Source organism: Oryctolagus cuniculus, chromosome 10, assembly GCF_051225735.1.
Source record: "Oryctolagus cuniculus isolate XC-2025 breed Fujian yellow rabbit chromosome 10, ASM5122573v1, whole genome shotgun sequence".
NCBI lineage: Eukaryota > Metazoa > Chordata > Mammalia > Lagomorpha > Leporidae > Oryctolagus > Oryctolagus cuniculus.
Genome location: NC_142876.1, coordinates 31165267 through 31188413, shown reverse-complemented (window position 1 = coordinate 31188413; position 23147 = coordinate 31165267). Strand labels below are relative to the sequence as shown.

General features: G+C 52.9%; 1 protein-coding gene and 1 long non-coding RNA gene across 4 annotated transcripts in view; one reads left to right on the top strand and one right to left on the bottom strand.

The window, feature by feature from the left end:
- LOXHD1 (lipoxygenase homology PLAT domains 1) overlaps positions 1 to 23147 on the bottom strand; it is a 175383-nt gene that overhangs the window by 49379 nt on the left and 102857 nt on the right. For all 3 annotated transcript variants that reach the window (XM_051851250.3, XM_070050246.2, XM_089305178.1), the window contains 7 exons: positions 19070 to 19233; positions 17931 to 18035; positions 15733 to 15861; positions 14540 to 14704; positions 9853 to 10034; positions 4132 to 4248; positions 3339 to 3501 (listed from right to left, as the gene is read on the bottom strand). In XM_051851250.3, the coding sequence (XP_051707210.3) occupies positions 3339 to 3501; positions 4132 to 4248; positions 9853 to 10034; positions 14540 to 14704; positions 15733 to 15861; positions 17931 to 18035; positions 19070 to 19233 (1025 nt within the window). The remainder of the gene's footprint in view (positions 1 to 3338; positions 3502 to 4131; positions 4249 to 9852; positions 10035 to 14539; positions 14705 to 15732; positions 15862 to 17930; positions 18036 to 19069; positions 19234 to 23147) is intronic.
- LOC138844026 (uncharacterized) lies at positions 2974 to 12291 on the top strand. The gene is made up of 2 exons (XR_011379346.2): positions 2974 to 3158; positions 12076 to 12291. It is a non-coding gene; the product is annotated as an uncharacterized LOC138844026 (long non-coding RNA).

Genomic DNA, 23147 nt, shown 5'->3' with positions numbered 1-23147 from the left:
GTGGAGGTGGCCACATGGAAGGAAGCTTACTCTCCCTCCTCCTGGGAGGCAGAGACCCCCAACCTGTACCCAGAAACCCAACAGGGAGATGGCTGGGGACATATATGGGGACTTGAAGCTTGAAGGAGGCCTCAAGGGTGGAAGAGGAGGTCCCTTGACAACACCAGGGTTCATGCTGGGGTGTTTCTGGTCATCGCAAGAAATGACACGTGTGTGTTGGCTGAGAGTCAGCAGCAGCTTGGCACCATGTGGCAAAGGAGTGCTCACCCTATAGTAGGGGCCAGACCTCTCCCATGAGCCTCAGGATTCTTCCAAGATCCTAGAAAGAGAGGCTTCCTTCCTTGCAGTGCCCGAGATGGACTTTCGCACCAACCCTTGCAAGTGGGCTCAGAAGGTACTGTGAGCTGCTCATGCCCATGGCCGTGGCCGTGGCACACACTCGTGCCCACATGATGAGCCCGTGTTTTCTTATTTTCCTTGGACTCTGCAGCGTCATTGCCTCCTGCTCACCTTCTGCCTCTCTGGGTGCTCCCTGAGTAGCTTCATTTGCAGCCTTCTGCCCACCCCTTGAACGCCAAGATCTCCCAGTTCCATCTGTGGCCCTCAGCGCTCATCTTGCACACTCTGGGTATGGACTTCTTGAGTTCCCTGAGTCTGTAGTCACCTCCTGTGCTTTTGATCCTGGTTCCTAGGGGACAGCTCCCCCAGGACTAGTTGCCAAATCATAGACGCACACATCCAAGCCCAAACTCCACTCTCCCTGTCTTGCAGCCTGACTCAATCCCTGCTCTCAAAGTTCCTGGGTGCTCTGTGACAACTGAGGGTTAGGAGCTTGCCCCACCCCACCCGACTCAGCCCAGGGCAGAATCCCATCCACACTTGTGTGCTTAGAAGAATTGGCATTGCCCAAGCCTGTTGGCCCAACACAGACACGAAGTCACATTAGAGATCCCATCAGGAGCCAGCGTTGTGGCTTAGCGGGTAAGGCCACTGCCTGCAGTGCTGGCATCCCATATGGGTGCCGGTTCGAGTCCTGGCTGCTCCTCTTCCGATCCAACTCTCTACTATGGCCTGGGAAAGCAGTAGGAGATGGCCCAAGTTCTTGGGCCCCTGCACCCACGTGGGAGGCCCAGAAGAAGCTCCTGGCTCCTGGCTTTGGATCGGCGCAGCTCTGACCATTGTGCCAGCTGGGGAGTGAACCAGCGAATGGAAGACCTCTCTCCCTCTCTCTGCCTCTCCTTCTCTCCCTGTGTAATTCTGACTTTCAAATAAATAAATAAATCTTTTTTTTTTTAAAGAGATCTTGGGCCGGCGCCGCAGCTCAATAGGCTAATCCTCTACCTAGCAGCGCCAGCACACTGGGTTCTAGTCCCGGTCAGGGCACCAGATTCTTTCCCGGTTGCCCCTCTTCCAGGCAAGCTCTCTGCTATGGCCAGGGAGTGCAGTGGAGGATGGCCCAAGTGCTTGGGCCCTGCACCCCATGGGAGACCAGGAGAAGCACCTGGCTCCTGCCATCGGATCAGCGCGGTGCGCCAGCCGCAGCGCGCCGGCCACAGTGGCCATTGGAGGGTGAACCAATGGCAAAAGGAAGACCTTTCTCTTTGTCTCTCTCTCTCACTGTCTACTCTGCCTGTCAAAAAAAAAAAAAAAAAAGAGAGAGAGAGAGATCTTGTCACAGAGCAGAAACAACAGTCAACAGTCCCCCATCCACCTGGGCATGGCTTTGAAACAACCGCAGTGGAGTGGACCTGTGGGAACACCTTTCCCAGGAGTCCTTGGCCCAGAGCGGACACTGTCACCAGAGGCTGTGATGCCTGTGGCCTTTCTACTGCCCCCTCCCACCCTGTGGGGGTTACGGAAAGGGACTGAGCTCCTGGCTGCAGGGCAAGGCGGCTCTGCAGTGAATCTAGCTATTTCTGGATCACCTCCCTCCCCGTCCCACCCAGGCACACAGCTCGTCAGCGGAAAGACGTTTCCCTAGAAACATCCCCCAGCTCAGAGGGCACACACCCAAGAGCCTGACAGTGCCGCTGGGGCCCAAGGGAACGATCCCTCTCCCCCAGATTTCACTGCAAGGAAATTCGGGGGAAAGGGATAAGAGAAGGGAGCGAGGTGCTATGGAGACCAAACTCCCTCCTATTTCTATGTGAGCGGCAAGTCAGTTGTGTTACTTCTGCTGATTGAACAAAGAGGGTGTGTGGGGAGGAACAGTTTGCGTTTTGATCATTTTATCAGCGTGGTGGTCAAAAAGATCTGTTCTCTTGGCTTCAGGTGAGAATCTTGGGTTTCATTAGAACCTTGGGTCTCCCTCCAATTTTTCCAAGAAGGCAACACAACAAATCCAAACTGAATCTCCAGGCTCTGGAAGCTTCTCTGACCACATAGACTGCCCTGATAAAATACTGACAGTATTCTTCTGTTCACCATCAGTGGTAAAAGGCCCATTATTTTTTTGCAAGTGAATTTTATTTTGAAATTGTTAAAGGTTATTCAGATCTTAACGGCCAGTGAATAACGTGATACTGACACAACAATGGCACTACTGGTCAAAGCACAGGCATGACATGCCCACATGTGTGTGTATGTGTGTGCGTGCCTCCTCTCACCCCCCCCCCCACATACAATGTAGAAAGAGAGAAGAATGTGTGTGTGTGTGCCTCTTCTCACCTCCCCACTCCTCCACACACACAATGTAGAAAAAGAGGAGAACTGAAGGTTGAGGGCTGGGCACTATGGTACCCACCTGGCAAGCAAAATGCAACAAGCACTCAGTACACTATTCAGAGGTAGGGAGAGAGCCCAGGTTCTGGTAGAGGAAGCAGAATAAGTTGGTGGTTGGGTCTGGGAAAATCCTGCAGAGAAAACCACACCCATAAGGAATGGACAAACGTCACTGGCCCATACAGAAAACAAAGCCATGACCTTGGACACTCTTGGACACACGACCACTGCGAACAAGTGCACCATAGCTCCAGTTACATATTAAGCAAGAATGAATTCATTTCTTACTTGGGATAGCTAGGCCCAGCAAGAGCAGAGGAAAGACACACAGAGTGGCAGCCAAATAGACAGAGCAGGGAGAAAACAAAGACTGGCATGGATGGAGTATCGGTGTCAGGCCAGGAGAAGACTCAGGCATAAACCTGGAAGTGAGACAGGTAAGACCTTGAGGACGAGCTCTGCCATTGACTAGCTGGGGGAAGCTGGGCAGGGTGTGGAACCTTTGTCGGCCTCAGTTGCCTTGTTAGTAGAATGGACATGACAACAGACCCTCCTCTGAGAAAAGACCATGATCCTGGAGCTGCTGATGGTGGCAAGGGAGATCACCCCTCACTTACTGTCCAGAGGCTCCTCCACTTCCTTGTAGACTTGCCTTAAGGACCCATCTTTCATGTATTTCTCAGTGAAGATGTCGTAAGGGACCAGTTCGCGAATGGTCTTCTTGTCATCTTCGGAGGTGGCAAGCCATCGGTCACACGGGAAAGTCAAGGTCTCTGTACCCTGGGGTGAGGAGGAAAGGTGACAGTTAGCCCGCACTGTGGCAGCTGCCAGCCTTAGCGTTGCATCGTGGGGCCACATTGACAATACAGAAGCCACAGGGAAGGCCCCATGGCCCGGCCCCAATTGCAGCAAAGCCTGTTGAAAGATGCCCACAACCACATCAGAGGTTGGCTCTTGAAAGCTGCGGTTCCCAGGGTCATTTAAAAATAGGTATCTGAACCCCATTCTGGAAGTGCAGGTTCCACGGGCAAGGAGAGAAGGCTCTGTGCTTTGAAACTGCTCCCCACCATTCACACCCACGCTCATGATTGAGCGCTGGCCCCCTGATTTAGAACGGTGTGGCTTCAGAATGTCTTGCAAGTTGTTTGGGTGGACTTTCTTCTGTGATTTGAGCTCGAGTAGCAAGACAGGCAGGCTGGCCACTCACCAACAGCAGAGCACAGACACGGCTGCCCAGACCCCCCTCCTGGACCACTAAGGTTCTAGAAGAGTCTGCCTTGGGCCTGTGCTAGTCCTGCACTGAGAGAACTGGGTGCTCATAGCTCAGCAAAGCTCAAGTCGTCCGTGAGGGACCCCCCAAGTCTCTTCTGACACAGGGCAAAACAGCAGCGGGGCCGAACAAACACTCACGTCTTTATCGGGGAGGAGCCGGCGGATGTCCACGTGGGAGCAGTGCCACCCAGGATTCATGCCCGTATTATCATGGCCAATCCGAATCTTCTCGATGATTTCTCCCACATCTTCTAACTTTGGAAAGGAGAACAGGCACCCGATGTTGGCCAGAGGGTCCGGGTGAGCCGCACCCCAGCTACACCGCAACCCCTTGAACTTCGAGGGCCACTTTCTCCCAGCACGTCTCTAAGGCCAGCCAGGCCAGTCTCCACTCGCCACTGCACATTCCATGCTCACGCCTCACTTCCCCGCTCCTCCTTAAAATCAGAAGACGAGCTTGGTTCCTGCCTTCACAGGCTGACCCTATTCAAGTCCCCTGGTTCCCAGGAGTGCCTCTCTTTCCAGCCACTCCTTTTCAAGATTGATTGATTGATTGATTTGAAAGAGCTACACAGAGAGAGGATGAGAGAGAGAGAGAGGTCTTCCATCTGCTGGCTCACTCCCCAACTGACCACAATGGCCGGAGCTGGTTCATTCGCCAAATGGCCACAACAGCGGGGCTGGGACAGGCCAAAGTCAGAAGCCAGGACCTCTATCCAGGTGTCCTTTGTGGGTGGCAGTGGCCCAAGCACCTGAGCCACCTTCTTCTGCCTTTCCAGGGACATTAGCAGGAAGCTGGATCAGAAGTAGGGCAGCTGAGGGGCCAGTGCCGTGGCTCACTTGGTTAATCCTCCGCCTGTGGTGCTGGCATCCCATATGGGCGCTGGGTTCTGGTCCCAGTTGCTCCTCTTCCAGTCCAGGTCTCTGCTGTGGCCCAGGAAGGCAGTGGAGGATGGCCCAAGTGCTTGGGCCCTGCACCCACATGGGAGACCAGGAGGAAGCACCTGGCTCCTGGCTTCGGATTGGCGCAGCGCACCGGCTGTAGGCCATTTGTGGGGTGAACCAATGGAAGGAAGACCTTTCTCTCTGTCTCTCTCACTGTTTAACTCTGCCTGTCAAATAAAAAAAAAAGTAGAGCAGCTGAGACTCAAACTGGCACTCAGATACGGGATGCTGGTGTTGCGGGTGGCAGCTTAACCTGCTGTACCACAGCACTGGCCCCAGTGCTGAATCTTAACTACAGTGGAGTGCATGGAAGTCCCATTTAGTGGGAAAGTGAGCCCCTGCACTGGGAATAGGGATCTGCAATCTATTCTCCTTACTGCAGGAGCCTGGGGGTAGGGGTGCAGTCAGGATCTATGGGTCCCCTGACCCCTTGGGAGCCCTGTAAGGAGGCAAGGTGTCCACTCAACTCGTCACACACCAATCAGCTCCTTGCCCAAGCTGCTCTCTATCACTCAGCAGTCCTTGCTCAAGTACCCCAGGAGCCCCCTCCCAGGTATCACGTGTCACAACGCAAAATGATGCTGGATATAGCAATCTGTATCCTGTCTTGTTCCCCAGAAAATCTGAGCTGGTAAAAGCATAAGAAATGGATGAGGAAGTCAGGGCAAAGGGAAAAGAAGTGGCAAGGAGACACCATGATACCTGATGCCCTGGCTCATGTTCAGTCCATGGAGTTCATACCCTGAAGTTTGGGGTGCCAGCTAGAGGCATGGGGGCTGGTATCTGCAGACTTGAGTTTCCTGGCAGCTCCTCTAAGGAACTCGCTCCATCAAGCTCTCTGTGGCCACAAAGAGGTGGCAGAGTCAGCTCTGGTGTGAATGAAGAGATCTTGAGGAGTGAATGGCGTGTGACTGAGTCATTCACCAAAGGCGAAGCTTCCATGACGACAGACACAAGGAACCTCTGAATGAACTGGGGCAGCCTCCCTCCCCACCTGTATTCTCAGTTCCAGCCCTGGCTCTGCCACCACTCCCTGTGATAGCAGAAAGGTACTGGCCCCGGGCTCATCTATATCTGGGGGAGATTAGGGTATTCCTCAGCTGAAGGCAGGGGCACAGACAGGATCACCCCTTAAGGTCACTTTTAGATCTAAGATCATGGACACGGTTCTTTTTGCCAATTGTTCTCTAGTTCTTAGCAACTGGGTGGGCACTACACTGCTGCAGGCTCGGTGAGTTAACAAGGCTGCTGCAGCCACAGTTACCCTGCAGCACTGCCCAGCCCCCATCCCCCAACCCCGGCATCAGAGACATGGGAGCCCATGTCCATAATGGCCCTTTGGGGGTCCTGCAAGCCCCCAAGGGCTCTGAATCATTAAACAGAGATTTGTGACCTGAGGTTGGCCTTGGTATCCCCAGACACGCCTAACAAGGCTGTGTTCTTCCACATACAGGGCAGCACAGGTACATGCAGGCCAGGCGTGGCCTGCAAGAGCTCCATCTGAGGCCTGGCTGCCTGGCGGGATCTGGGATCGAGCCCCTGCCTCTCTCTCTCCTCCTTCCCTGGCCGATCTCTTCAAGGGCCCAGATGCCTGGGCCTCTGGCTGCAAGGACACTAATGAAACCACGCATTTGCACGTCCAGGTGGCCACCTCAGCCCTGAGCCCATAAGGTATTGAGGGATTTCGGGTCACATATGGCAGGCCTCAGGGACAGGCTCAGAGGGTGCCAGGAGGGACCCTGGTGTTCTGGGAGGTGAAAATCAAGCAGTAAAGGCCTGAGTTCAGATCCCCGTGCTGTTTTATAGCACATTGAGCAAGTTACTTAGTTGTCCTGGGCTCTGCTTTCTCATCTGTAGATGGGATGATTACAGGACCCCATCTTGGTAATATTATATGGTTTGATGAGTTGGTTCATAACAAGTGCTTAGGGCAGGGCTGGCACATGGGACATCTCAACAATTCATAGCTTTTACTGTTCTTTTCCTGGCCAACCTCTCTGTCTTGGATGGGGCCAGAGACAGGGAGAGGCCTGCTCATGAGTTAGTGGCTAAGCCAGACACAGAACCAAGAGTTATGAACTCACAACCCAGTGCTCTACCTCTCACCTGAAGACAGATCAGAAAACAGAAGTGATGAGACGGGGACACGAGCAGGCAGGGAGACAGAGGCCAGCTCCCTACCTACCCCGAAGCTCTTCTACTTCCTTCAATACCCACATATATTTGAGAAGAAAAAAAAATAGCAACAAATTACTGGCGAGTCACAGCTGCCTACTAGAGGGAGTTCATTGAGAACGCTCCCCGGAAGTCACGCTGAGGTGTAATCACAGCCCTGCCACGGGCCCGGCACGCCGCGTGACTCACCGACATCTTGGGGTGATGAGATGCGAGCTTTGTGTGAACGATGAATCACCCTTGAATCTTCCTTGCTGGAAGACTCAACACAAGTGGCAGACCTTCCCACAAAAGCTGGCAGCTTCCGGAGGGTGCAGAGGCACCGGGGTCCCCAGGGACGCAGGCTTATGAAGGAAGGAGGAGCCGTTCTAGACCTTCTATCCCACCAGAAAATAAGGCCCCCCTGACCTGCAAGGCCAGGCTACTCAAGGCTCCTGGTTCTCCTCCTCTGGGGTCTCCTGCACGTCCCTTTCTGCCCTGCTTCTACCCTGTCCTCTCTCCCCTCACTTCAGGCTCCTCCTGCGCCCTCTGGCCAAACCCCAGAGCACACCTGTGCATATTTCTACCTTTGGGCCGATGGCCTTGCTGTTCCCCTTGCTAGGAACACCTTTCCTCCTTGCCCTGCTCATGCCCACTCTCAGGTCCAGGTCAAAGCTGTCTTAGAGGGAACTTCCTTCCCGCTCTGGGCACCTGTAGCAAGCTCAGTCACTGCAGTATATCTGTCTACTGCGGCATCAACCCATCTCAGTGTTCCTGCACTGTACTGGCTAACTAGGGCAGCACTAGCCCACTGCAGCAACAACTCAGTACAGCACTGGTCTCCTGCGTGGTGGCTGGATGCAGGATTAATCTACTGCAGTGGCTAACTAGGGCAGTGCAGGTCACTGCAATGGTTAACTAAAGCTGTGTTAGTCCACTGCAGTTTCTAACTCATGCAGTGCTAGTCTACTAGTTAGCTAGTAGTTAACTAGCTAGACTACTAGACTACTAGTTAACTAGTCAGTCACCAGTGCTTGTCTAATGCAATGGCTAACTAGGGTTGTGCTAGCCCACTGCAGTACCTAACTAGGGTTGTGCTAGCCCACTGCAGTGCCTAACCAAGGCTGTGCTAGCCCACTGCAGTACCTAACCAGGGCTGTGCTGGCCCACTGCAGTACCTAACCAGGGCTGTGCTGGCCCACTGCAGTACCTAACCAGGGCTGTGCTGGCCCACTGCAGTGCTAACCAGAGCTGTGCTAGCCCACTGCAGTACCTAACCAGGGCTGTGCTAGCCCACTGCAGTACCTAACCAGGGCTGTGCTAGCCCACTGCAGTACCTAACCAGGGCTGTGCTGGCCCACTGCAGTACCTAACCAGGGCTGTGCTAGCCTATTGCAGTACCTAACCAGGGCTGTGCTAGCCCACTACAGGACCTAACCAGGGCTGTACTGGCCCACTGCAGTGCTAACCAGGGCTGTGCTAGCCCACTGCAGTGTTAAACAGTGCTGTGCTAGCCCATTGCAGTGCCTAACCAGGTTTGTGCTAGCCCACTGCAGTGCCTAACCAGAGCTGTGCTAACCAGGGCTGTGCTAACCCACTGCAGTGCCTAACCAGGTTTGTGCTAGCCCACTACAGGGGCTAACCAGGGCTATGCTGGCCCACTGCAGTACTAACCAGGGCTGTGCTAGCCCACTGCAGTGTTAAACAGTGCTGTGCTAGCCCACTGCAGTACCTAACCAGGGCTGTGCTGGCCCACTGCAGTGCCTAACCAGGGCTGTGCTAGCCCACTGCAGTGTTAAACAGTGCTGTGCTAGCCCACTGCAGGGCTAACCAGGCCTGTGCTGGGCCACTGCAGTGCTAACCAGGCCTGTGTTAGCCCACTGCAGGGCCTAACCAGTGCAGTGTTGGCTGACTACTGCTCAGAGCACGTATTACAGAGCCAGTCTTCCTGGATTTCAAACTGACCTCTACTACATTCTACCCATGCATTCTAGGTTAAGGTACTAACTTCTCTGTGCCTTAGCTTCCCCCTATTTGCACAGGGCTCCTAACAGAGCAGGGTTGATGGGAGGTTAAGTGAGCAAATACAGATAAATCCCTAGTACAGTGCCTTCTGACCCACAGGGTCGGGTATGTTGTTGATCACCAGACTCTCACATTAGCCTGGTCCTGGTGTGGAGGTCTGGGGTCCCCAGCTAGACAGCAAGCCCCTTATAGGCAGGGGCTGGACCCTAGCACGCAGCTGGGTACACAGGGCAGGCACAATGAGTGTGCACGGAACTGAGTCGTATGGGATACCAAGCTGCTATGAATTCCACCCACACTAAACAGCAAACAGAAAAATCCCCATTGCCCAGACCTGATGGAGTCACGGGCCATCCAGGCTGTTCTCCTATACCAGATGGTTTGGTCATGGCTTGAGCGCTGAGCGGGAGGCCCTATCCCCACATAATCACTGGGGCTGAGGTCCCCAGCTGCCCCAGGCAGTCTGAAAGCCGTGCTGAACTCGTGGACTGTGTCTGCTGTTGGAAGCCCTCATGCCGTGTTGTTGTGGGGCCTCTAGCTCCGCCAGGCCCTGTACACTCATTACCACCTTTGCTCCTCGCCAGGGCACGTGTCACCAGCCTCTTGTGGGTTAGAAGTCTCGGGCCTAGAGAGGTTGGATGAGCTGCCCGTCTTTCATCAAGAGCAGCCCATCCAGGTGAAGGATGCATGTCAGGCACCCACCCCTGTCTCGGGCAGCCCGCTGAGCCCCGGTACCTCCACGATGAAGCGGGAGGCGGACTTCCTCTCAAAGAACAGCTTCTGCTCCCTCTTGTTGGTGCACAGGAATTTCTGCTGGGTGCACACAGCGTCACAGCCATAGATGACGATGAAGATGTTGGCATCTGTGCCGGCAGCAAAGACATCACTGGTGTACAGCGTGATCTCATAGGGGACAACTGGGGGTGGCGGCCAGAGAAGAATCACAGTGAGGTCAGCTTCTTCACCAGGACCATCCACCTGGGCCTTTTCCCTGGGGAGCTGCTGTCCAGAGACCTGGACCTTCATGTGGTTGCCTGGCAACCATGGTGGGGGGAGGGCTGGCATGTCCAGGGGCCATGGGAAGCCCCTGTCCCCTCAGAGGGTCTCTGAGCCTTGCACACCACAGAGCTAGTGCAGCAGACCAGCTGAGAGTGCAGACTTTCAAATTCAACAAGCCTCATCTCAAATCCCAGCTCTAAGCTGACTCTTGAAGAGACCTAGGCAAGGTACAGGTGTGCCTCAGTTTCCATTATATGTAAAGCGCCCTCAACATGCTGCTTAGCTGAAGACACCCCAGAGACACTCGCCAATCAGAGGAGCTTGTCCACGGCGGTGAGAATTCTTTATCTTCTCTCTCCATCCTCCGCTGCCAGCCCCTCACTTGCTCCAGTGCCCCCTCCACCCCCACCATGTCTCACCTGGCCCCTCATTCAAGTTCCCTCACTTTACAGAAGTCTATGTGGAATGGGATAGCGCAGGTGAGGGATGCCCCCTGTGTACTCAGTCCCAGCAGGAGCACTATGTGTCCCAGGGAGCTTCCTGGGGATGGCCACCAACATGAGCGGCGAGCAACATCTCTCTGGGCTCGGGATACAAATCCTTTGCTTCAGAAACCCTTGGGGTGCTTGTTAAAGATTCCCAGCTTCTGCTCAGAGCCTCTGGGGTGGGCCTACCTCACATTTCACATTCAAGTTCAAGATCCATAGTTGAAAACAACATAACACCAACTTTGAGGTTCACTAGCAGACCATGAGATAAGTTCAGTGTGTGGGCACCAGTTTTCAGAAAAATCGATAGAATCGGATAGAATTGAAAAGAAAATATCACTGGACCTCACACACAATGAGGGTCAATTTTCTTGTGACATTTGCTGTATGTGTAGACAAACGTATATACTCCCTTCTGGGTCACAGGAAGGAAAAAGTTAAAAACCCAGAGAAATAGTTTAAGTGCAAATCTACCTTTTGTTGTGATCTTGACCCCTGAAGGAGTCACTTGAGAAATTCCCTTCTTCCCGGTGACGAGGAACTGGCCTTTCGCTTGTTATCAGGGATGCTGTGCTGTAGAGCTAAGTCGTGATGCTTGGTAGTAACAGGTACCACTCAGCGAGCACTGGCTACATGCTGCACTCTGTGCTAAGCACTCTACAATACTGATCTCCTTTAATCCTCAGAGTGTCTCAATAGAATATTGTACCCATTTTGCAGATGAGAAAGGCAAGGCTCAGTGAGCTGCAGTAACTTTCCCAAGGTCATATGGTAGAACTCAAACTTGAACCCAGTTTTATCTGACCTCAAATCCTATGTGATCAACCTCTAGGGGTGAACTGGAGGCGAGTACTGCTCCCTACCCACAAGCCTCTGAGAGGGGTGGTCCATGGGAGCGACCACCAGCCCCACTAAGATCTGAAAAGACCCTTACTCAGTGTTGAAGAGAGACACAGATCCAGCCCTGCCAGGCCCTCATGCAAGGACAGAGGCACCCTCTCTGCAGTGGCCTGTCCCTTCGTCTGAGAGCTCATTGGCTTCTTCCCAGCCTAAGGCCAGGAGACCTTGAGCAAAAAACCCTGCGACAGGATCTGGGCTGTCCTGAGACCAGCCAGAAGCAGGAGAAGCTCTGAAAACTTCTGAGTGGGAACAGCCCATCCTGCGGCCCTCACTGCCCCAAGCCTTGGCTCCTGGTTTCTAGTTCTGCCTCTGCCAATGGGTAGCTGTGGGTCCTTGGGCAGAGAGCTATCCTTCTCTGGGCCTTGGTTTCCACACCTACAAAATGAAGGGATCTCTGGTTTGTTTAACCATGCTGGAATCCTTATAAACACTTTCATCAAAAACTGTTCAGAGGGGCCGGCGCTGTGGCGCAGCGGTTTAACACCCTGGCCTGAAGCACCGGCATCCCATATGGGTGCCAGTTCTAGTCCCAGCTGCTCCTCTTCTGATCCAGCTCTCTGCTATGGCCTAGGAAAGAAGTAGAAGATGGCCCAAGTCCTTGGGTCCCTGCACCCACATGCAAGACCTGGAAGAAGCTCCTGGCTCCTGGCTTTGGATCAGCGCAGCTCTGGCCATTGCAGCCAATTGTGGAGTGAACCAGCAGATGGAAGACCTCTCTCTCTCTCTGCCTCTCCTCTCTCTGTGTAACTCTGACTTGCAAATAAATAAATAAATCTTAAAAAAAAAACTGTTCAGAAAGAAAAGAGCTGTTAAGACACCATTTGGGACAGCTGAGTCCTGTATCTGAGGGCCTGGGTTCAAGTCCTGGCTGTGCTTCTGATTCCAGCTTCCTGCTAACGTGCACCCTGGGTGGCAGCATGTAATAGCCCAAGTACTTGGGTCCCTGCCACCCATGTGGAAGACCTGGATTGAATACCTGCATCCTAGCTTGGCCTGGCCCAACCCTTTGGGAAGCGAACCAGCAGATGGGAATCTATCCGTGTCTCCTTCTATCTCTCTGCCTTTCAAATATATACATATTTGATTACTAAAACAGAGGATCTGCTCCAGAAGTCACAGTGCAGGGCTGCCCCACCCCCTTCAGCCTACCAGCTGCCCTGAGACACCGCCGCTGCCCACCATGGTTCCTTGGAGAATAGGCGGAAGCCCATAGTGCCTGCCAGCTGGCATGATTCTCACCTTCAGAGCCGCCGTGCACTGTGCCCTGTGCTGTGCCCGCCTGCTGCCTCCCCCGGGCCTACTGTCAGCTCAGACCATCCCGGCAGCCCTTCCCAGTTGCTCACGTCCTGCACCGTGGCACACTTCCACTGGTCCCTGAGCAGCCCCCTTGGTCCCTTCACTGGTTTCACATGCCCTGGGCAGGCTCGACGAGCTGCTGAATTGGGGCTCCAGGTTTTTTTCTGGGTCCCTGACAAGGTGGCTGGGCTCTGTCTCTGTCATCCTGGGACTGAAGCTACCTGGCTTTGAAGCTCTGGGACCACCACCACCAGGGAAGCAGGTCCCCAGCAGCAGACCCCTCCTCCTGCTCCTCTCGCTGCTGCTACCTTGGGAGGGCGAAGTCCAGTCCATTCTGAACACTTTGTTTTCGAATGGGCATCTGATTCAGAGGGCGAAGGGGTTAGTTTTATAGCAGGCAGGGACTGGATACACTCAGCCTCTATATCCATGGGATCCACGTTTGTGGATTCAACCAATTGTGGATCAGAAATACTTGGCAAAAACCTGCCTCTGAACTGGACATGGACAGGCTGTTTTTCTCATCTCGATTCCCTAAACAACACAGTGTAACAGCCATCTACACAGCAGGCACATGGCACTTGTATTGTGAATGACCTAGAGATGATTCACAGCAGACAGGAGGACATGCACGGGTCGTATGCCAGTACCACACCTTTTTCTATAAGGTTCTGGTATCCGTGGAGGATGCTGGGGCCAATCCCCAAGGACACCAAGGGGTGACTGTATCCATCTCACACCATATACGCTCTTAGGCTCTGCGAGGTGAGTACAGAGCAAGGCCTGTTCAAACACATGAGGAGAGACACAGTCACATCTGTTCTCCAGGGTCCCACTCAGTCCTGCCACCAGCCCCGGGAGCATCTATCAGATCAGAGACCACTCTGGATAGCAGGTGGCTCCTGGGCGCAGAGTCTGGATGCATGTGCAGAGTCTGGTACATGTGAGGCCAGGGATTTAGTTAGAGGGAAATGTCACTTTATTTCAGGCCATGGCCAAGAAAATATTTTTGATGTTCTGCTCATTTCCAGTTTAATTGCTTTCGGCTAAAAAAAAAAAAAAAGTTCACCACTGATTCCAGCCATTTCATTTACATATGAGTCACTTGTTGAGGGGGGATCTTTTGGTACAGTTCATTATTAGAACAAATTACATGCTCTGAGCTTGGTTCGGATTTCACCAAATTCAGAAAGATTTTTATGGCCTGGCTGACTTTCACATATGTAAACATTTAATCATCTTTCTGATGATGACAGTGAAAGCAGAGTCAACATATCACCACAGGACTCCCCTTCCTCCTTTCTTGTGGCCAGGAAGCACCCTGACCCTCTCTCTAGGTCTTTGGCCTCCTCCCAAATCTGGAGAAAAAGCTTACGGTGGTGTTTTGTGCCGGGGATTGGTGCTGGGGTGGCTCAGCACCCCTCAGTTAGGCCTGTGTCTATTCTCTGGGCTCTTCTACCCACTCTGCATCTACTACCTCTGCTTTGCAGGTGTGGAAACTGAGGCAAGAAAGGTGAGGCTCTCCATGTGTTGTCACCAGCTTGTTTGGGATGGGGTTTGGAATAAATCCCATATTTTACTTCGTCGGGTCTAGGGCTCTGCCCTTTGCCCCACAGAGCTCAGAAAAAAGAAACCCAAATCTCCCAGGTGAGGCTGGCCTAGAGTTGACACTGGAGGAGGAATTGGGGTTGGTTCAGGTCAGCTGGGGATGGAGTCCCGGGGGAGGCCATGGTTCTTACATGGTGTGTACAGCCTGGTTTGAAGCTCCGCGTGGAAGAGGTCCCTGACGATGGCACCATCGTCTTCATTCTTGGCCAGCCAGCGGCCACAGGGAAATGTCATACACTTTCCAAGAGATGGGGCATCCACCTCCACCCAGTCTACAAACCAGCCGGGAGCTTTGCCTGCAAAGAGAGATGAGACAGAAACTCCGTCAAGGACTTGCGTAGAGATGGTTCCTTCCCTATGTGGTACCCAGGGCTCCACCACGTGCGTGTCATCCTTTCTACTGACAACATTGCTAAAGGGACTCCTGTTAAAATGTGCAGTCAGCTGAGGCCAGATCGCTCCAGGCTGCTGTCAGTGAAATTAGCAAGAGGGAAGGAGATGGCAGGAGGAGTTTGAGGCAAGGGGAGCAAGGATGCTGTCCAAGGTGGAAGGAGCTTGGGGTTTAATGGCAGGGAGGGCAGTCAGCTCCCTGGCTCAGCCTGTGGTGGATGGAGGGAAGGGCACTGAGCGGAGGGGTGATGGTCTTCCCAGGCAAGGCAAGTGATCATGTTTAACGAAGGAAATGGAAGCAGACAGGGAGCCCTGTCCCTCCAGTCCTTACGCACCCTCCAACTTCTACAGCCCCAGGTGCTGGGACAAGGGTCTCCTCCTTAGACTTACAAATAGTGATCTGAGGACAATTTTCGGATAAAGAGTTCTCCTTTCCAAACATTTGTGCCACTGCAGTGCCCATGGGCTCCCTGCAGGGCTGGCTAGATCAGCACTTCTCTCCAAGTGGGGTCCCTGGACCAGCAGCCTCAGGACCACCCAGCGGCTTGTAAGAAATGTGCATTCTCTGGTTCACCCCAGACCTAGTACATCAAAGACTCTGGAGGCAGAGCCCAGCATCTGTGTTTTAATTAATAACCCAAGGCAGTTCTGATGCACACTCAAGTTAGGGAACCACTGAGCTAGAGCAGGGGTTTACAAATCCAGCTGCACGTTACAGTTACTGTGGTTGGGGGTGAGCGAAGGCTTTAGAAACCACAAGTGTCCAGGTCCCACTCCAGTTAGGCCAGAATCTCTGTGTGCTGCAGACTGAAGAAGCTGTCACAACAGAAGGCAGACGACACCCAAACCTCCCAGCTCTTCCTCCAATGCCCACAGGGACCTGTCCATGGTCCTTCGTGGTCTAGCAGGGAACAGAGGGCAAGGGAAACCAGACCTGTGTTGTCATGGCCGATCCTGACCTTCCACAGGTCTCCCAGATCCAGCGTCTCTACCGTGAAGATTTCAATGCTGTCTCTCTCGAACTTGTTGCTGTTGGTCTTGGAGGACTTCAGGAGGGTGATTCCTGCCAATCAGATGACCCCAACATGACTGGAGGGGCCCGGGATTTTTCAAACCTCATCTGACCCACCCCTTTTAGTCATTCCCCACAATGAGAAAATTTCTGAGCTTCCATCAACTTTAGACTGTTTATGGGGCTGGCATGTGGCACAGTGGGTTAAGCTGCCACCTCGGATGCCAGTATCCCATATAAGCACCAGTTTGAGTCCCAGCTGCTCTAGTTCTGATCCAGTTCCTTGCCAATGTGCCTGGGAAAGCAGCAGCAGATATCCTGAGTGTTTGGGCCCCGTAAGATCCGTGTGGGAGAACCAGATGGAGTTCCAGGCTCCTGGCTTCAGCCTGGTTCAGCCCCTACTGTTGTGGCCATTTAGGGGTGAGCCAGTGGATGGTTCTCTTTCTCTGTCTCTTTTTGTCTCTCCCTTTCCGTAACTCTGCCTTTCAAATAAATAAATGTAAAAATAAGACTGCAATCACCATCCCAGGGGCACCTGTGTGTTTAGATATGTGTGTGTGTGTGTCTTTTCATTGAGCTCCATGACAACCTGTTGAGATATGCATTTTTGCTTCCAGATTATATCTAAAGAAAGACCTTTAGGAAGATGATCTGGGTGAAAGTGGTAGGGCCCTAAGCCTATGTCTGCTCCCCTTCCAGGCCCCTCATAATTCTTCACATGGGGAGGGATCCAGTCACAACATCCTCCCTGTGTCACTGTGGAAACAGGGGCCCCCTGAGCTGATGGGAACTGTGGGCATTCTCTGGAGACCCCTCTTTGGATGGCAGAAGGAGCGATGGCTTCAATGTCTCTTACCAGGCAACCCACATTACCGGTAATGTGTCTTGGGACTGTGGCTGTGGGGTGCATCTGAAATCAGGTGGTCTCCAACCACTGCCACCCACTCCTGCCTGAGCTTGCACTCAATTCCCTCTAAGACCCTCGACCCCGTTAAGTCCCAGCTCTAGACCCGTCGCATAGAGGACACCTTCTGGCATTCACAGAATCACTGCAGACTAAGTGCCCAGAGAGACAGACCTTGGTCCACTGCCTGGTTCTGCCACTTAGCATCTGGGTAGCTTTGGGCAAATTATTTAATGCTTCTGGTACCTGGTTTCCTAAAATGTCAAAAAAAATTTTAAAAGATGGTCTTGGTGCTGTCCCTGTGGAGTTGTGAGATCTTTGTGACACAATGATTGCTGAGTGCTCAAGAATGTGTCCAACTCAGGGAGCAGGAGCAGCTGGTAGGCCCACCACTGTCTTTGACCAGGGGTCAGGACCCACACCACAGACATTTGTAAGTGATGACCCAATTATTTAATTAGACATTATCTGCTTTATCAAACCTACTCGACAATTAATGCTTATTGAATGCCACTGTGTCCCAAATATTTCACATGTTCAATCTCATTCAACTCATAATTCTGCGAGGCACATACTAGTTTTATCCTCATTTTCTAACTGGAAGAAGCCTAACATCACACAGCTAATAAATGGTGGAGTGGAACTGGAACTCATCAGTGCAGCCAGAGTCCGTGCTCCATACCAGCACCCTGGTCAGGGGTCAGGCTCACTCAGTCTTCAGCAGTGCCCGGCACAGAGCTCTGGGCCCACAGTGGGGTGACTACTTGAAGGACTGGCTCTTCTCTACAGAGTGACCCATCTGGCGGCATGAGTGCATGGCTGACTCCAACACCAAGAGCCACCTTCTCCACGTGCCTGTGCAGGGCTCCAGAATCACCTGGAAGATTCCTTGAGCACCCTCCACACAGTACCACAGAACCCACTGGCTACGTCTCATTGGAGACTGGGAAGACACATGTTTTCCCAGGTTGCTATGGTGGCGGGGGGAGTTAGGGTCAGGGCCATCTCTGCCATTAGAACAGAAGAAGGAATCGGGCACAGAGGAAAGGAATTTTGTGTAGGAAAAAAAGGAACTGCCTTTGTCTGACGACACTGGTAGCCACAGGCCCATCAGGAGATAGAGGCATGACCCTGGTTTCCTTGGATACCTCCACTGAGGCCTGGTCTCCCTGGGGAGGAGTGTGGGGTGAACCCTGGTCTGGCATTGCTCTCTTACCAGTGTCATCTTGCGTGCCGAAGAGTGTGATGAAGACATTGGCGTCTGTGCCTGCGTTCTTCTTGTCCCCAGTCTTTACGGTCACTGAGAATGTGGTAGACTTATCTGCCAGGAGACAGCAGAGAGCTATAGTTTGTCCCTCCACCTTCTCCAGGGGCCCCCTTGGCTCACCCCTGCCCTTCCATCCTAAGACTTGTGAGCCCTGTGATTAGTGATGAGTACATGTCTCGGTCTCATATGCAAATCGCTTTCCTGGCCTCACGCGATGCTCTGCAGTCACCTTTAGTCTGGAAACTCCAAGTGGAGAGATGATGCCCCTCTGGCTCACGTGGGGAGCTCTCAAGCAACAGAGCCAATAGGGTGGTTGGGGTGACTTGGGGCTGACTTCCAGGGTTGAAGGCTCACGTGCCAGGAGCCCTAGCCAGACTCCTCCAGGCTGGGAGGAGTTTTAGGGATGTTTACGACACTTGAAGGCTCCTGTTCACTCTTTCCTTTGGCAAAAATGCTTTGAAAGCCCCTAATGTGTCTGGAAGGGAGGGCACGATGAATCAGAACTGACTATGCAGATGGGCATTTGGCACAATGGTTGAGCTGATGCTTGGGACATCTACTTTCCGCATGGAAGCGCCTGGGTTCAAGTCCCAGCCACTCGGCTTCTACTCCAGCTTCCTGCTAACACATACGCTGCAATGCAGCAGGTGATGGCTCACAGATTCGAGTCTCTGCCATCCATGTAGGAGACCTGGACTAAATTCCAGGCTTCTGACTTTGGGTTGTCCCAGTCCTAGCTGTTGTGGGCATTTGAGGAGTGAACCAGTGGATGGATGATCTCTGTCTCTTCTCCCTTTGAATAATAATAAGAACTGGCTGCTATTCTATTTCATTCCATTGCATTCCTGACAATACTTCCATCCTGTCATGTACTTTATATCCAGTCTTATTCTAGATACATGGGAACATCTATACCCCACCCCAAACCATTCTTGCCCTGGAGGTATGAGAGGAAGGACAGATAGACAGACAAAGGAGGAGGTGCCCAGAACCCATAGGGGAGGGAGGAGATGGAGACATGCGGTGAGGGTGAGGGTGAGGTCAAGGTGGGGGTGGGGGAGGACAGAATCAGAATCAGGGAAGGAAACCTTTCTGCTCCAAGGCCAGGTTGTCAAGGGGGTTGCTGTCACCGCCCCCACCCTCCTCATCCTCGCTGGGTAGCACATAGGACTCATCCACTGGCAGCAGCTCCCTGGACAGCTGCCCATCATCTTCCTCCACCGCCAGCCAGCGTTGGCATGGAAAGTAGTACCTGTGGGGGTCAGGGGAAAGAGAAGTCAGCAATGTCCTCTTAGGAAGGTCCCCGGCAGGGGCAGTCCTGGGCAGGAAACAAGAGGCCCCCTCTTGGGAACTCTAGCTCCCCCTGTTGGCTCCCTGAGGCATTGCCCTCCTATCCTACCCAGCCTGGGAAGTACCTATGAGTTTCTTTTCTTTTTCTTTTTTTTTTTTTTTTTTTTTTTTTTTTTGTGAGTAACAAAAATGTTTATGAAGTGGCTCTTACACAAAGTCTCAGGCCTGGGCCCTTTTGTTTTGTATTGGAACCGTTGGCAAGGATAGGGGGCCATGACGATGAGCAGATCCAAGCAGAGGCAGCATAGTCTGGAAGAACCTATGAGTCTCTTAACTCAGAGGGACATGGTCTCCAGACACCCCTCCCCCCACTGAAAAGGGCTGTGTAGCATGCCTGGAGCTTAGGAGACCCTCCGTCAGGGGTATGCTGGATGGAAGGATCTAGAAAGGGAGGGCCTGACAGGGCCTACTCCAATCCTTTCTAGAATTAACCATTAGCTAGAGCTACTTTAGCAGTGTTGTACATAGCAGGTGTTCAATACATGAGTGCTTAATGAATGGATTTTAATGAATGACTCAATCATGCTTTCAGAAGATAGCAAGAGTGTGGTGAACAAACTGAGACAGCACACAGCTATCGCCACCTAGAGAAGGGGGTCCAAGGCAGACTCCTAGGTGAAAGGCCCGGCCCAGCACATTGAGGTGCCTGGGCAGAGGGGAAAATGGGGCCAGGAATGAGAGTGGCAGCAGAGTGGGATAAACAAGAACTTGCCCCAGCAGTCGAGCTGTCTGGCCTTAAATCCTGGCTCTGTCACTGACAGCTGTGTGACCTTGAGCAAATTTCTTTACCTCTCTTTGTGAGGGTTGCCAGATTTAACCCGTCCAACTACAGGACTCCAGTGAAGTCTGAATTTTATTTTATTTTTAAAAAAGATTTATTTATTTATTTGAAAGTCACAGTTACACAGAGAGAGAAGGAGAGGCAGAGAGAGAGAGGTCTTCCATCCACTGGTTCACTCCCCAATTGGCCACAACAGCCAGAGCTGAGCTGATCTAAAGCCAGGAGCCAGGAGCTTCCTCTGGGTCTTCCCATGAAGGTGCAGGGGCCCAAGCACTTGGGCCATCTTCTACTGCCTTCCCAGGCCAAAGCAGAGAGCTAGATCGGAAGAGGAGCAGCCAGGACTTGAACCAGTGCCCATATGGGATGCCAGCACTACAGGTGGCAGCATTACCCGCTATGCCGCAGCGCCGGCCCCAAAGTCTGAATTTTAGATAAGCAACAAATGTTTTTATGTAAGTACATCCCTTAAAATACTTAGGACACACACTAAAACATTATTCATTGCTTACCAAAAATTCAAATTTAACTGGCTGTTCTGTAGTGTATCTGGCCACCCTCCTCTGTGCCTCAGTTTACCATTCTGTAAAATGAGGAGAATAGTGCCTATTTCATAGGTTGGCTAGGGGTGGATGTTTGAAACAGTGATCAGGATGCTGTTTGTGACTCCTGTGTCCTAGATGGCAGTGCCTGGGTTTGAGTTCCGGCTGCACCTCTGACTCCAGCTTCCTGCTCATATGCACCCTGGGAGGCAGCAAGAGACTGTCCAAGTAGTAGGGTCCCTGCCACCCACGCGGGAGCCCTGGATTGAGTTCCCAGTTCCCGGCTTTGGCGTGGCCTTGCCCCAGCTGTCACGGGTAGTTGGGGTAGATCCGCTTTGAACCAATGCATCAAAGTCCTCTCTCTGCCTTTCAAATACAAACAAACAGATACTAAAAATGCCTAAATGTCTGGCTACGGGGAGAAATACACTACAGCTGCTGCTGCTGCTGTCCTCTGCCTTCCCTTCCTTCTCCCCAGCCCTCCCTGGAGGCAGGGGCGGAGTCTGGAGGTGGAACCCACGTCCTCTGAGAGTCTCATCTCTGTCTGAGCCCCACACTCTCCTGCAGTCCTCACTGCCTCCCAACGTTCAAACATCAGAGGAGCAGAGTCAGCGAGAACCGCCGCGGTACACGGTGTGGGCGGGGCAGGGACGGGCAAGCTTCTATTAATGGACATGGGTTTAAGGGGCAAGAGTTCAACCCAGGCAAAAAAGTGAAACGGCCACTAACATTGGTGTTTAACTGGAAATGTATACTGCTCCACTTCCCAGCCCTTAGATGCATGAATGGGAGAGTCAAATTTTTATTCAAATAGCTTGTGAATAATAGGTTATGGTCTAAATTATGGCCAATTAAAGGAGAGAGACAAAAATAAAGAAAGGGGTGGAGTTGGGGCAGAGGCGGAGACAATGAGCGTGGGAAGTCAGCAGAGGACAAGGACAGAGGGAGAGAGACACACAAAGAGGCAGGAGGTTATCCAGGGAGAGGGGGGGAACAAGTCAGAAAAACAGACAGGAAAAGGAACAAGCCGCCCCCACACACCATGAACCAATGTATGTAGAGAATGGGAGTCTGGCTTCCGTGGAGCCCTGAGCCACCTGTACTGAGACCCCCACATGCTTCTGTCTGCTCACAGCTGCAGCACTGTAGGCAGATCTCCTGGAAGCTGCTCCCTGGAGAGACAGAACCAGAGCCGGTGCCAGGCTTGGCCTGAGCGCAAGACTGTTAGCCTGCATCCCACAGTGCCAAAGAACCCACGAGAAGGCTTAGAGGGAGGCTGGGCCTGCTGAGCCCTGCCCCTTCCTCCCACAGGACCTGATCCTGGGCAAGTCAGCCTCTGCGTCAGGGAGAGAGTTGGCCAGGGATTTGCAAGGAACAAAGGAGAAGAGAGGGATGCTGGTGTTCTAGGCCAGACATGCCCCCGCTGCTTAAGCAAGGACCATGGGAAGAGCGAGCAGGACTTCAACGAGCGGGGTATAAAGTGAGCACCAAATCGAAGCATGGAACCGTTAAAAAAAATGCAAACCTCACTTGGAAGTCAAAACAGAATTAGATTGGAAAATTAAATGTTGTACAATGTAAATAGTTACCATTCTTGTGTCTAAGCCAATGACTGGACACCACCACCAAATGTGCGTAAACTGGAGAGTCTGGTAGTGGCAAGAAGATGAGGCTGGAGCTCAGGAGCTTTGGGTTGGTGTCCCGATCCTGCCTGGCACCCTTCTAGGTGCCGGGCAGGACCCAGCGGTGAGCACGAGGCCTGCGGTCATTACGCCTGCGGAAGTCACATTCTGCTGCAACACGCCTGTTTACTGCAGGCTGGAGATGAGGGACTGGGAGGGAAAGGACAAAGGAAGAGGAGTAAGGGGTAGGGGGCATCTGGGCCAAGATGTGCCTAAACTAAGCGTGAGGGGGAGGCCCTGGGGGGGCGGGTGTCAGGGAGAGGAGACAGCGAGCCAAAGCCCTGGGACCACGTCTGTTGGTTTTCAGGAGCAGTGAACGAGAGGGTGGAGCAAACCGGGACAGAGAGACAGGAGGTGCTGGGGCAGGCTCTGCAAGGCCAAGGGAGCCCTGGACATTCTCTGGCTCTTTCTGAGCGAAGGGAGCTCTGCAGGTTTTGAGCAGAGGGGAGACGATTCGGGTCACTAGCAAAGACAACAGGAGGGTGAGGGTGGAGCAGGGGAACAGTGAGAAGGCTTCACCCAGGGGAGTATGGGGTGCTAAAAACAGGGTGACGGGACCTGACTCACACCCTTCTGAACAAAGGGCTGCCAGGTTCTGCGAGCAGATGGGAGGTGGGATGCAGGTGGCAGAGAGGAGGGGAGGATGCTCAGGTGGCTTGGTCCAGGGCCACGGAGGGTGACATCAGTTCTCAAATCTTTGGGGCAGCAAAGGCCTTTGCCCTGAGCTGTGCTGGTCAGGGAGAGCCTGGGGAAGGCACGAGGCACTGTCAGGGAAGGTGGTGTCTCCCACAAGAAACAGAGTCACAGTTGATAC